The sequence below is a fragment of the Ailuropoda melanoleuca genome, chromosome 14 (assembly GCF_002007445.2).
Source record: "Ailuropoda melanoleuca isolate Jingjing chromosome 14, ASM200744v2, whole genome shotgun sequence".
Classification (NCBI taxonomy): domain Eukaryota; kingdom Metazoa; phylum Chordata; class Mammalia; order Carnivora; family Ursidae; genus Ailuropoda; species Ailuropoda melanoleuca.
In genome coordinates, this window is record NC_048231.1 from 105735239 (window position 1) to 105748287 (window position 13049).

General features: G+C 41.9%; 1 protein-coding gene across 14 annotated transcripts in view; it reads left to right on the forward strand.

The window, feature by feature from the left end:
• ATP9B (ATPase phospholipid transporting 9B (putative)) overlaps nucleotides 1-13049 on the forward strand; it is a 246726-nt gene that overhangs the window by 80536 nt on the left and 153141 nt on the right. For all 14 annotated transcript variants that reach the window (XM_034642307.1, XM_034642309.1, XM_034642302.1 and 11 more), the window contains one exon: nucleotides 5853-5947. In XM_034642307.1, coding sequence (XP_034498198.1) covers nucleotides 5853-5947 — 95 coding nt within the window. The remainder of the gene's footprint in view (nucleotides 1-5852; nucleotides 5948-13049) is intronic.

The following is a 13049-nucleotide window of genomic DNA, read 5'->3' on the forward strand; positions in this document are numbered from 1 at the left end:
CACTAGGGTCACCTGGGTTTTCTCCTGTGTTTTCGTCCAGGACTTGTATAGTTTTGCATTTTACATGTAGGTCTGTGGCCCATTTTGAGTTAAGTTTTGAGACGGCTGTAAGGTCTGTCTGGATGCGGTTGTTGTGTGGGTATTTGCTGGTTGCAGCGCCATTTCCTGGAGAGACGGTTTCTGCTCCTTTGCTGCAGCTGACTGTGTAAATGGGGGCTTATTTCTGGGCTCTGTTCTGCACCACTGATGTGTGTGCTCCTTCACCAGAACCACACCGTCTTGATTGCCGTCTTTTTTTTTTCAAGGCTGGTGAATGGTTTTAATTTTTAAATGTATCCTTTTTGTTACTGTGTTAAAATACACATAATATAAAATTTATTACCTCTTTTAGAGTTCCTGGACGCAGTCCAAGGTGGGATAGAGAGATTTCCACACACACAAGGCTAAGCAATTTTCAGGATACCAGCAAGGTGTCTGAGAATTCAACTCAATTCTGACACTGTCTACCTTGGAAATAGCATACGATCCCAGAGGTTACGAGCTCAGTCCTATAAGACTGCCTCCTGCCCCCCGAATTCAGACGCTAGTCAGAAGTCCCAGGCTGTGACTTGTGCTTCTGACCAACTGGCTGCAGATTGGGGGTTCCAGTGACCTCGTCCATAATTGGCTGCAGCGGCTCACAGAACTCAGGGAAACGCTCACGTTCACCTGTTTGTTAAAGGATATGACAGAGGGTAAGAACCAACAGCCAGATGGGGAGGTGCACAGGGAGAGGTCTGGGGAAAGGGTGTGGAACTTCCATGCCCTCTCCTGACAGCCTCTCTTTCCAATCTCCAGGTGTTCACCAATCCAGAAGCTTCTGAACCCAGTCCTTTGGGGTTTTATGGAGGTTTCTTTGCATGGCCACCATCGATTAAATCATTGGCCACTGGCTGATTGAACCTCCAGGCCCCTTCCCCCCGCCAGAGGTCAGGCGTGGGGCTGAAAGTTCCAGCCCTCTGATCACATGGTTGGACCTCCTGGCAGCAGCCCCTGCCCTTGAGTGAGTGGGTTCCAGAAGTCACCATCCTTAACAAAAGACACCTTTGTCACTCTCAACGCTTAGAAAATTTTGAGGGTTTGGGGAGCAGAGAGCTAGAACCATGGATGAGGACCACATACTTATGAGAAATATATGTATTTGGTCACCTGAATCATCTGATGAAATACAGATTTCTCATAAGTCACAGTATTGCACCATCTTAACCATTTTTTTAAAGATTTTTAATTTATTTTTTGTGAGAAAGAGTGCGAGAGCACAAGCACGAGAAGGGGGAGGGGCAGAGAGTGAGGCAGACTCCCTGCTGAGCAGAGCGCCCAACATGGGGCTTGATCCTAGGACCCTGAGATCATGACCTGAGCCAAAGGCAGATGCTTAACTCACTGACCACCTAGGTGCCCCATTTAACCAATTTTAAATATATTGGTTAGTGATATTTTATTAAATACATTCACATTGTTGTGCATCTACCCCTATAATCTGTCCCTGTAACTTCTCATCTTGAAGAGCAGAAACTCTGTGCCATTAAAACATAACTCCTCATTCTCCCCTTCTCTCAGCCAGTGGCAACCACCATTCTACTGTGTGTCTGACTGTGACTCCTCTAAGAACCTCACATAAGTGGAATCCTGCAGTATTTGTGTTTTTGTGAGTGGCTCGTTTCCCGTAGCACAATGTCCTCGACGTTCGCCCGTGTTGTATCATATTGCACAATTTCCTTCCTTTGTAAGGTTGATAATATTCTTTTGTGTGGACAGAGCACATTTTGTTCATCATTCATTCATCAGTGAACGTGGGGGTTTCTTCCACACTTTAGCTGTTGTGAATATTGCGGCTATGAACGTGACGCGAATCTCTCTCTGAGACTCTCCTTTTGATTCTTTTGGGTATATTCCCTGCAGTATACATATCGCTGCTTCATATGGTAGTTCTGTTTTTAATTTTTTGAGGACCGTCATACTGTCTTCCACATGGCCGTACCATTTTGCATTCCCACCAACAGTGCACAGGGGTCTAGTTTCTCCACATCTCACCAACACCTGTTGTTTTCTGGATTCTCTTTTTATCTTTTTCTTCCCCCCACCCCCAATGTGGGGCTTGACCTCACAACCCCGAGATCAAGACCTGAGCTGAGATCAAGAGTCGGACACCTAACCGACTGAGCCACCCGAGTGCACCCCTGATTTTTCAGTAGTAGCCGTCACAATGGTTATGAGGTGGGAGCGCATACTTTGGATTTCTAAGTCCCTAATATTTAGTGATGTTGAGCATATTTTCAGTGCCTAATGGCCGGCCACCTGGACATCTTCTTTGGAGAGACATCTGTTCAAGTCCTTTGCCCTTTTTTGCACCAGGTTCTGTTTGTTTGGTGAGCTTTGGGAATTCTTTATATTCCTGATGTTAATCCCTTATCAGATACATAACTCACAAGTATTTTTTCTCATTCCGTGAGTTGCCTTTTTCCTCTGTGGATTATGTCTCTTGATGTACAACATTTGTAGTTCTGTTCAACGTCAAATTTGTCAATTTTTTCTTTTGTTAACTGTGCCTTTGTTGTCGAATCCAAGAAATCACTGCCAAATCCAATGTCCTGAGGCATTTGTCCTTAGTATTCTTCCAAGGGTTTTATAGTTTTAGGTCTTACATTTGGGTTTTTAGCTTTTATAATTGGTCACATGTTAGCCCTGCCTGAAACCTTACTTCGCACACGGCTTCTCTGTGCCTGTCCGACTCCTGGGAGCGGCTCTTGCAGGAAAGGTCCAGTGGTCACTGACTCCCGCAGTTTTTGCTTGTCTGGCAATGTCTTGGTTTCTCTCTCACTTTGCAGCACAGTTTTGCTGGATATAGGATTCTCAGTTGACAGGTTTTTCTTACAGCATTTTGACCAAAGTTTCTGATGAAAAATCTGCAGATAATCTTACTGAGGATACCTGGGATGTGATGAGTCTCTTCTCTCTTGCTGCTTTCATGGTTCTCTCTTTGTTTTCTGAAAGTCTGGTTATAATATGTCTCGGAGTGCGTCTCTGTGTCTTCCTTGGACTTGACCCTCTTTGTGCTTCTTAGATGCTTACCTGCATGTCTCTCATCACATCTGGGATGTTTTCAGTAATTATTTCTCCAAGTAGTCTCTTCGCCCCTTTGTCTCCAGTCCTGCTGGGACTCCCACAGTGTGTATGCTGATTTGAGTGCTGGGGCCCACAGATCCCTCTGTGTCTGCTTGCGGTTTTTCAGTTTTTTTTTCTCTGTCCCTCAGGCTGGACCATTTCTGTCCTGTCTTCAAGTTTGCTGATCCTTCCTTCTGCCTTCAGCTCCCTCCAGGGAATTGTTCATTGCACTTACTGTACTTGTCAGTTCTTGAATTTCTTTTGCTTTTTATGTTTTCTCTCTCTTTATTGGTTCCATTTTGTTTATAATTTGTTTTCTTGACTTTTCTTACATCTCTCTTCAGTTCTTTGAGCATCTTTTAGACTCGTCTTTGTCTAGTAGATCTGACATCAGGTCTTCTTCAGGGACCATATCTGTTTATCTTTTTTTTTCCTTTATATTTTTTTAAGATTTTATTTATTTGAGAGAGAAAGTGTGTCAGAGAGATCATGAGCAGGGGTGAGGGGCAGAGGGAGAGGGAGAAGCAGACTCCCTGCTGAGCAGGGAGCCTAATGCGGGGCTCTAACCCAGGATCCCGAGATCATGACCTGAGCCGAAGGCAGATGCTTAACCAACTGACCACCCAGGCACCTCCTTTTTCCCTTTTAAATTGGCTGTACTCTCCTGTTCCTTTATGTGCCTGTTGATTTTTGTTGAACACTGGACATTTTAATCTTTATAATGTGGTGACTCTGGAAATCAGATCCCCACCCCCCAACAGTAGGTCAGCTCGAGATTCGGTGGTAACAGTAACGGCATTGCAGTGAGACTTCTCAATTACTGCAGCACATGCAGCACATACATGTGCATGCACACGTGTAGGCACATGCCTAATTGGTCTTCTGAGCACGGCGGGGGGCCAACTCATTGTCTTGAAATGTGGATAAATTACAACAGTGAGTCAGTGCTTTCTTCCAGGAGCTGTTTCACCAGGTGACCAGACCAAATCTGAAGAGCAGATGCCTCTCCTTTTACGTTGTATTCTAGCTAAAGGTGAAAGGAGGGATAGACTTCCTTCCACTTTCTTCAGCCCGTACGGCAGTCATGAGTTTGGGCTTTGAGCACAAAGGGCTGATGGTATCAAAGCCAAGCAGAGCCCGGACATGGTGCCTCTTGATGGCAGCTGGGCAGCATTGCTGAGGGTCCTTGGAGTGTGAGCTGGGCTCTGGATCCAGGAGCCAGGGTTGCAGGACCCACAAGGGGAAGGGGAGATGGTTGGCTGGATCGTGAGTGGTCAGTCAGTGACATGCAAACCAGGGAGGGCAAGGCGGGCCTGTCGATAAACAGCGGCGGTGAAGACACACCCAGCATGGCCAAGGCTCAGCCGTAGCGCCTTGAGCCTTGAGCACGTACATTTGGGAGATAACTCCAGGTCAGAGCGAGGAAGTGCAAGTGACGGCAGTGTTAGGAGGCGGGAGGGCAGGCTGTGTGGGGCCGGGCACATGCACAGTCTTGTCAGGGGTCTTGCAGTTGTTACAAGGTCACTTGGCGTAGCTCACTAGTACAGATGCTCCTGGGGCTTTCGGGAACCAGTTTCTTTTATTAAGTCACTTGAATATATTTGGTGATGAAACTGCTGCTATTATTTTGTTTTATATGCTTGTTTTTAGGGATTGCTTTTTAAAAGTTTGATGTAATTTGGTTTTTTAATTATGTAAAACGTGTGATTTCAGAGTGAGCAGTATAAAACAGTCCCTTCCTGCCTTCCTCCTTCTGCAGAAGTCATCCCCATGTCCACACCTGCACACTCCGTGCCTCTCCCGCCTGGCTTTTCAGGGGAAGGTTTTACTCCACGCACAGCATTTACACCTTGCTTTCCTCACTTTACGATGTACACCCTGCAGATCACCCACAGTAAAAATTGAGGTCTTCCTCATTTCTCTCTTTCTCTTCCTCCCTCCCTTTCCTCTGCTCCCCCCNCTCCCCCCCCCCCCCCCCCCCGCCTCTCCCTCACTCTCTCTGTCCCTCTCTTGCTCCCTGTCTCTTGTCTGTACCCTGTCTTCCATCCTGTCTTTCTTATATGGCTGCTTGTGCTTCCTTTTACTTAATTCTCACATTATCTGTTCCCAGCCTTTTGTTACGATAATGTTTGCAAGATCATCTTGTACGTATGTCACTTTGTGTTTTGCTGTTCTGTCTTAGGATAGGTTCTGAGAAATGGTGTGATAGCATGGTCGAAGGGTGAATGCAGTTTTGTTATTTAATATTTTTTCATGTTTAAAATTTGATAGTGTTATAATAGGACAATAGATCTTACCTGTGTTTTGGCATTTTAGCTGTGGTTTTATTATTGAACGTATGTTTAATGGTGGTACATCAGATAATTTATTAGCAAAGTTATGGCATACTCTTGGATATTTTTGTATATTTACTTATTATTTTATTATTAAAACATGAATTAAAGGTAGAAATGATCAAAGTAGTTTTTCTAAAATAAAGCACTAATTAATATTAAGCCTCAGTAGGCAAGGACACCACATAGCAGGTGAGTGATTAGTTAGTGACCTGTATCTTCTCAGCACACTTGTTTGTGAATCAACCGTATAAAGGCTTTTAAGGATTTTTATTTATGTGCATCTCTAGATAGGTCATTTCTGTATCCCACTGTGCTGCACAATGATGGTCTTAAAGCACCTGTGACTCTGGAATTTTCTTGTCTCATTCCAAGGTTCGTGTTTTATTCGAACTGATCAGCTTGATGGTGAAACCGATTGGAAGCTGAAGGTGGCGGTGAGCTGCACGCAGAGGCTGCCGGCCTTGGGGGTGAGCATTCTTGCAGTTATGACGTCATTTCACTGGTGGTGCACGTTTCCAGGCAGCAGATACATTTCTGTATCTACCAACTGGCTTCTTGAATGCACTGATTCTTAAAAATGATTCTTTTATTACTAACAAAGGCTCATTGAAAATTATGCCAGAATAATTTCTGGGTGTCTTGGCATGTGACCTGCTGTAGGTGTGGTTTGCAGTGTTCCTGTTGGCCCGACACTTTGGTCCTCTTCTTCTCTCTCGCTTTCCTTTCCCTTGTGGTTTTTATTTTTAAACCTCGCAATTGAGTAGTCTTTAAGATTGAGAACTTTTGGCAGGGTTAAGTGAGTCCATAAATGAGTCCGTTTTTGCTAACTGACTTAACTCTGTGGTAGGCTGGTCTCCATGGCTTGTGAGATTGTGGAACTCCGATGAAGTTAGCCTCCTTTTGGAGATGGGCCACATCCACTCTGCTTTTCTTGGGATAGTAGGGAACCCTCTTCGATTAGGAGGAGGGAGAGTGTTACTGTGTCTTGTGACAGAGGGAAAAGGAAGAGGACACCGTCAGCACCTTGCCTGGTCTTTGCCCAGTGTCCCTTTGTTCCTGGGGAATAGGCAAGAGGTGGGATTAGAGAGAGTGGTATTTACGGATTTTAGCATTTTCAACAATCTCTCACAAATGCTGAGAATCTCCTAAGCTGGCGCACATCTTTTTTTAACAAAGCCACAGCTGAGCCCATTTGGTGCTTGTGTTAGACGTTAGTATGTATTTGAATGAGAGGAGCTTCATTCTTCCTACATGATCTGCTGGTAATGGCAGTGGAGAGTAAAGAAAACTTGAGGTGGTCTACGAGTGACCTTCGCCTCTAGCACTTGTTAGTAAAGGCAAGGGAAATTGGGTAGTATAGTCTTGGTCACTTCCCTTAGATTGCTTGGGTTTGGACTGGAGTAGCTACTCGTATAAGGTGTATGGTTAATTTAGCATGGACAGCAGGAGCCTTCCTCATTCTTGTGGACACTGGACCATTTGGAAACTACATACGTTTGACTTGTGTAAGACTGGGAAATACTTGGTTCTTTAGGTATTTTTGTTGTCTGTGCTTTAGGTGATCCCTAGGTTGAAATTCATTCCTTTGTGTGTTTTATATATATCTTGCAAAACCTTCTGGTCACTAGTGAGCAGTTGCTGATTCTTTCTTTTGTCCATTTATTCATGGTCACATAACAGTGCAGGTCATGTAATATGTCTCTCCTCCTGTCTTTCCTACTCCTTCCCCACCCCCAACCCTTTAAAGATTAAAAAACAGGAACAACAACAACCATTCTTACCCCAAGGGGGGGGGGACACAGGAGAGAGTGCAGGTTGCCAGATTCGAGCCCCAGGTCTTGGTTTCCTAACCCCTCTCGGCTCATTGGCTAACGTTGTGCACCTCTGTCATGGGTGGGAGCAAGTAGGCAACTCCTAGTTTTTGTCTTTTTCAAATATATAAACATTAAGAGGAGACATGTAAATAGCAAGTCTTCCTTTTTTCAGGTAAATTCTGAAAAGTAGAACAGGGGTGTGTGTCAAGGAACACCTGTGATTTCAGCTCCTAGTAGGTCATCCCAGAAGACTTGTGCCCAAACCCCTGTAACCAGCAGAATGTGATTATTGGTGAATGTGCTTCAGAACACTTGAAGTAACAATGGAAGAAAAAAATCTGTTTGATAGAGAAAATTTAGACCATTCATTGTTTTAATTTGTACCTTTTTCCAGTATGGTTGAAATTTTCCCCCACATGTTCACTAGAAATTTTTATTTATTTGTTGGTTTGCCTTTATCTTTTTCCCATTCTTGTATTGGTGTTTGCCAATTAAAAAATTATATATATGCTCACGTGGTGTGTGGTATTGAGTTGATAAAACCAGATATATGCAAAGTATGTCCTGTTTTTTATTGTTCCCTTCATAGACGCAGAAATATTCTTACATCTGTGGTCTCCGTCATTCCCCAGGTCAGAAGTTGTTTTTGAAAATTGTCCAAACTACTGTTCTGGATCAGTTTCTCAGTCAATGCAAGGTCGCTCACCACTCAGATGATTTGTTCTCAGTCTTAATTCTCAGTGTTCTGGGTTGGTTTATTCAAATTCTGTAGGGTATTATGTATAATTTATATGGTGTGGGTTAGTATAACTTACTGATTGATTGTGAATGAGGGAAAGCGGATTCTGTTGGACCGACTGATGAAGGTAATAGTTGAGGTTGACATTGACTCTTTCTTACTAAGCAGCTGACCTTTGTCCACTTCACAGTGGACAGGAACAAGTAGGAAGCCTGTAAGTCATTAAGTCACAAGTCAGGGATGTGTGGTAAAGTGTGCGTGCAGGAACTGCCAAAGTGCTTTTCAGTGGCTATACCGTGAAACATTCCCACCAACAGTGCATGAGTGCTGGAGTTGCTCCACAGCTTTGCTAATATTTGGTGGTGTCTTTTTTTTACTTAAGTTATTTCGATACATGTGTGGTGATACCTCATTTTAGTTTGTGTTTCTATAATGGCTAGTAAGACGGAACAGGTTTTTTTTAAAAAGATTTTTATTTATTTATTTGAGAGAGAGTGAGTAAGCAGGAGAGAGAGGGAGAGAATCTGAAGCAGACTACACACTGAGTGCAGAGCCCGACACAGGACTTGATCCCACGACCCGAGATTGTGACCTGAGCCCAAATGGAGAGTCACACACTTCATCGACTGAGCCACCCAGGCACCCCCTGAACATTGTTTCTTGTGCTTGTTTACCATCTGTGTTTCCTCCTTGGTGAAATGGCTGTTCATGTCTTTTTGGTGGCTTTTGTGTAATTGTCTACAATGCTCTCTATCCATGATCATGTCATGTGCAAAGAAAACAATATAGCTCTTTTATGCAAGTGTGCATAGACAGCCTTCTCTTTCTTTTCCTTGCAGTATCACAGTGGCTGCCATCTCTAATGCATTGTTGAACAGAAGTGGTGAAACCATTGATTCTTGTCTTCTTTCCTGTCTTGGGGAGCATGTGACCTTTTAACATCGTGTGATGGGGGCCGTAGATTTTTTTACATTCCGCGTATCAGGCTGAGGAAATTCTTTGTATTCCTAGTTTGCTGGGAGGTTTTATCATAAATGGGGATTGGATTTTTCAAAAGTTTTTCTGTGTTTATTGACATGATTGTAAGATTTTTCTTTAGCATCTGTTAATAAGATGATCTGCATGGATTGATGGATTATATCAACCTCATATTCCTGGAATAAACCAAATGACATTTGTTCATGCTGAGTGTCCTTTTCATATATTGCAGTATTTGATTTGCTAATATTTTAGGAAGGACTTTTGTGCCTATATTCATGAGTTATATTGATTTTGTTGCTTTTGTTTGTATTTGTTTCTTTTATTGTAATGCCTTTGGTTTGTTACCTAGGGGTGTGCTGGCCTCATAAAATGAGTCAGGACGTCTTGCCTCCTGTATTTGTTGAAGTGGTTGGTGTAAGATTGGTGTTATTTATTAATTTTTTTTAGTATTGAATGTATTCCCATTGAAACTATCTGAGTCACAAGTTTACTTTATGGGAAGGTATTTAATTATGAATTGAATTTCTGAAATAGTAATCAGATTATTTGTTCATTGGAAATTTGTGTTTTTGGAGGAGTTTATCTATTTCATGTAAGTTGCCAAATTTAATGGTATAAAATTCATTATGTTCTGTTATTATTTTTTAGCTTTTGTAGGATCCCCTCTTGCATCCTCAGTGTTGGTAATTTGAATCTCTTTCTTTTCTTGGACAGTCTCACCCGAAGTTAATTGACTTTAGTTGTCATTTCAGAGAACCTGTTTCTGGTGTCTTTGATAATCTTTATTGTTTGTTCATTTTCTGTCTTCTGTTCTGATATTTATTTCCTTCATTCTAACTTAGTTTGTGTTTATTTTTCTTTTCTTTGTTAACTTCTTAAAGCAGAAGTTAGGCTCTTGGTTTTTTTATGTTGTTCTTCTCTGTTATTTAGTGCTGTAACTCACCTAAGCATTACTTAACCTGTATCACACAAATTTTATACACTGTATTTGCATAGTGTTTTTTTGTTAAAATGTTTTCTAGTTCCTTTGTGATTTCTTCTCACCCTTTATTTACTTGGAAACATTGCTTCCTTACCTTGTGGTGGGGCATTTTCCTGATGTCCTTTGTAACATAGCTATTATTTAATTCTCTTAGGTTCATGGAACACCTTATGTCTTATGTCAGTCCTTTGGTACAGGTTAGGACTTGTGAGTCGGCCCAGCTCATGCTCTCTCTGGGCCATTGCTCCCGCCTGTTTACAGAGTGTGTTCTGCGGTTCAGTGCAAAGCCTCTAAGTGTGCATTAGGTCCAGTCGATGGGAACTGTTGTTTAAATGTTGTATATTTTTACTTGTTTTCTACCATTTGTTCTCTTAATTAATGAAAGAAGAGTTTTAAGATACTCTTTCTCCTTTGGGTTCTATCAGTTGTTTTCTGTGTACATCGAAGCCCTGCTCTTATGGTCCATGCACATTCAGAATTCTTATACACTATTGATGAACTGAACTTTGCTTTCTTTCTTTTAATCACTTTCAGTGTTAGTCAGTAGGAAATGAACATTTATGGTATTGTAATTATTAAAACATCCCCTGTACATGGACTTGTAGAGAAGGAAGGTTAGTCACGTCCCTGCATCGGTGTGGGCATGAGACTGTAAGAGGGAGTGTCGAGTGGGTTCTTCAGTATCACATCGTGTGACACAGGCCTAATGGTGCCGGAGCCTGCGAATCCACCCCTCCAGTCCCCTCCTTTTTCAGCTCCTCCCGAGACTCAGTCAGACTGCCCTTGTTTTCTGTCTGCTTTGCTTTGCTTCATGTGGCGGAATCAAGCTGTGCTGTTGTCGTATTACTTAGGACATCTAGCTTACAGTTCTCATACTATCTGTGGAAGTGGATTCCTGTTTATCACAAGACATTCTTGCAGCCTGTTGGCTTCCTGATGTGATGTGAGCCGACTGGGGTGTTGGTGCTACTATTTTTCAGTTGCGAGTTTCTCCTTTATGTCCTGTTTTTCTTTTTCTGGTGTACATCCTCAGTAAACCCTCCAGGATTAAGGGGGGAGGGGAGAATAAAGATGATGAATCATAACTGACTGGGAAAGATTTCTGTTTGCTGTCATGCACAGATGGGGGCCCCACCCTGAGTCTTTACCTCTGAGTCTCCTTTGCAAGAATTCCAGAGTCACTGGCTTGGACAGTTGGAAATCCTTGCACTAGGTAATCGTTTGTAGTAGCTTTAATTTTCTAAGAGTGGTAGAAAGGAAAGTGCAAAGTTGAAAGAATGTGTCTGAAAGAAAAGCCCAACCTACCAAACAAGTAAGCGTACCTGAGGTGAAGTTGGCAATGCAGAGCTCTAGGAAAGCCCACCTGCCCTGCAATGGAGGCCAGCAGTGGAACATCCTGCAGAGGAGGGCTGGCAGTGTCCCACCGCTCGGCCGTGCTGAGGTCATAGGTACAGGTGTGCAGTTGCACACAGTCATACACTTTAAAGGTGCACAGTTCGTTGCATGTAAGTTATGTCTTAGAAGAGTAGTTAAAATCCCACTCTGTTATTATTTGTACCTTTGAGTGTCCTATTTGCCGTGATCTACAGGAAGCGACATTTTATTATGCTCAATGTTATAAGGATCTTTTCTTCATTTTTATTAGTGACAGATGTGTATAAATTTCAAAAAAGTTAAAAGTTATAGTATATAATTCCTGTAATGGTACTTTTTTAAAATTTTATGGTTGATGTGCTTTGATAGAGCGTGTGAGTAAGCATTTAGGTAAAGTAACTAGTAAATGAAAACATTTTAAGTTTTGATATGACCATAAAACCAAAAAGTAGTATATTCTAGAAAAAAGGAAGTTTAACTGAATTTCTGGTTCATTAATCAATTTAAATTTGTAGCTTCATAGAATTTGGCATATATGTATAGATTTCATAAGGAGAAAAAGCTCTAATTTCATTATGGATTCAGGCACGGCAATTTCGTTTTTCATTTAAGAGCTACTGTCCCCCTAACTGTCACTCACTTAGACTTCTCTGTCTCTGATGTAACGGATTTGGGGGTATTTGGTGTCCTTCCCTGTTGGTCGCATCATCAGCTGAGCACTGTGACACCAAGGAGTAAACCTGCAAACCTTACAGCTCTTCTTAAAGAACTGAGGATACCACCAAGAATGCCCTCTCCGATTTTGTTGTATTTCCTGGTCACCTGATGTGATCAGACAATTAAAATTTGAACAAGCCATTTGATAATAAGTGTGCTGCAGACTCTGTGACGGCAGGCTCGGCTTCTCGTTGCCACACAGGCGGCTAGAAGGCATGCTTTTCAGGCACCCATAGATATTCGGGAAACGTGTTTCTGGCTTTTGTGATCAGGCAAATTTATTAACAACAATGAGGTCACAATAAATCATGACTTGCTGATTTATTTCAAAAGATCCATATAGCAGTAAACAATACCATTTACATTTAATTAGTTTTATTGAACGAAAGGCAATTTTATTTGTAATGAACCACATGTTATGATTAAGGATGTATTTTAATGACCTTTAAGTAATGCGAACAAATGTTGCCCTTGACCTAATAGCAGAGGCTTTCCTACATTATTGAAAACTTCAGAATGATTTTTAAATTATCGTGAAAAGCTTCGAATGACATTCTCATTATTGTGCCATTATTCAGTCATTTGATGTCTAATATACTAGATGAAACGCATTGCTCTGAATGTTCATGTGCGTGTAGAAATGAGGGTTGTTGCTAGAATTGTTCTTTACTTCCATGTATCAAAAGGTAGTCTGTTATGCAAGAGCTTCATGTTTTGAAAAATACTTTGACAGGGTAATATTTAAATGATGAAAGGTTCTTAGACCTGCCTTATCCCACGAGTTGTCAGGCTACTTATTAAACATTCTTGTTGTATTTCCCTAAGTCCACAATTATTATACAATGCGTTTTTTCTTGTGTAAACCAGCTTGACTTAATTAACTCGAAAATAACTTTTTATTAGTTAACGTATACTCTGTAAACTGCAATAGCAGACCCTCTGTGGTGAGCTGCTGTGTTCAC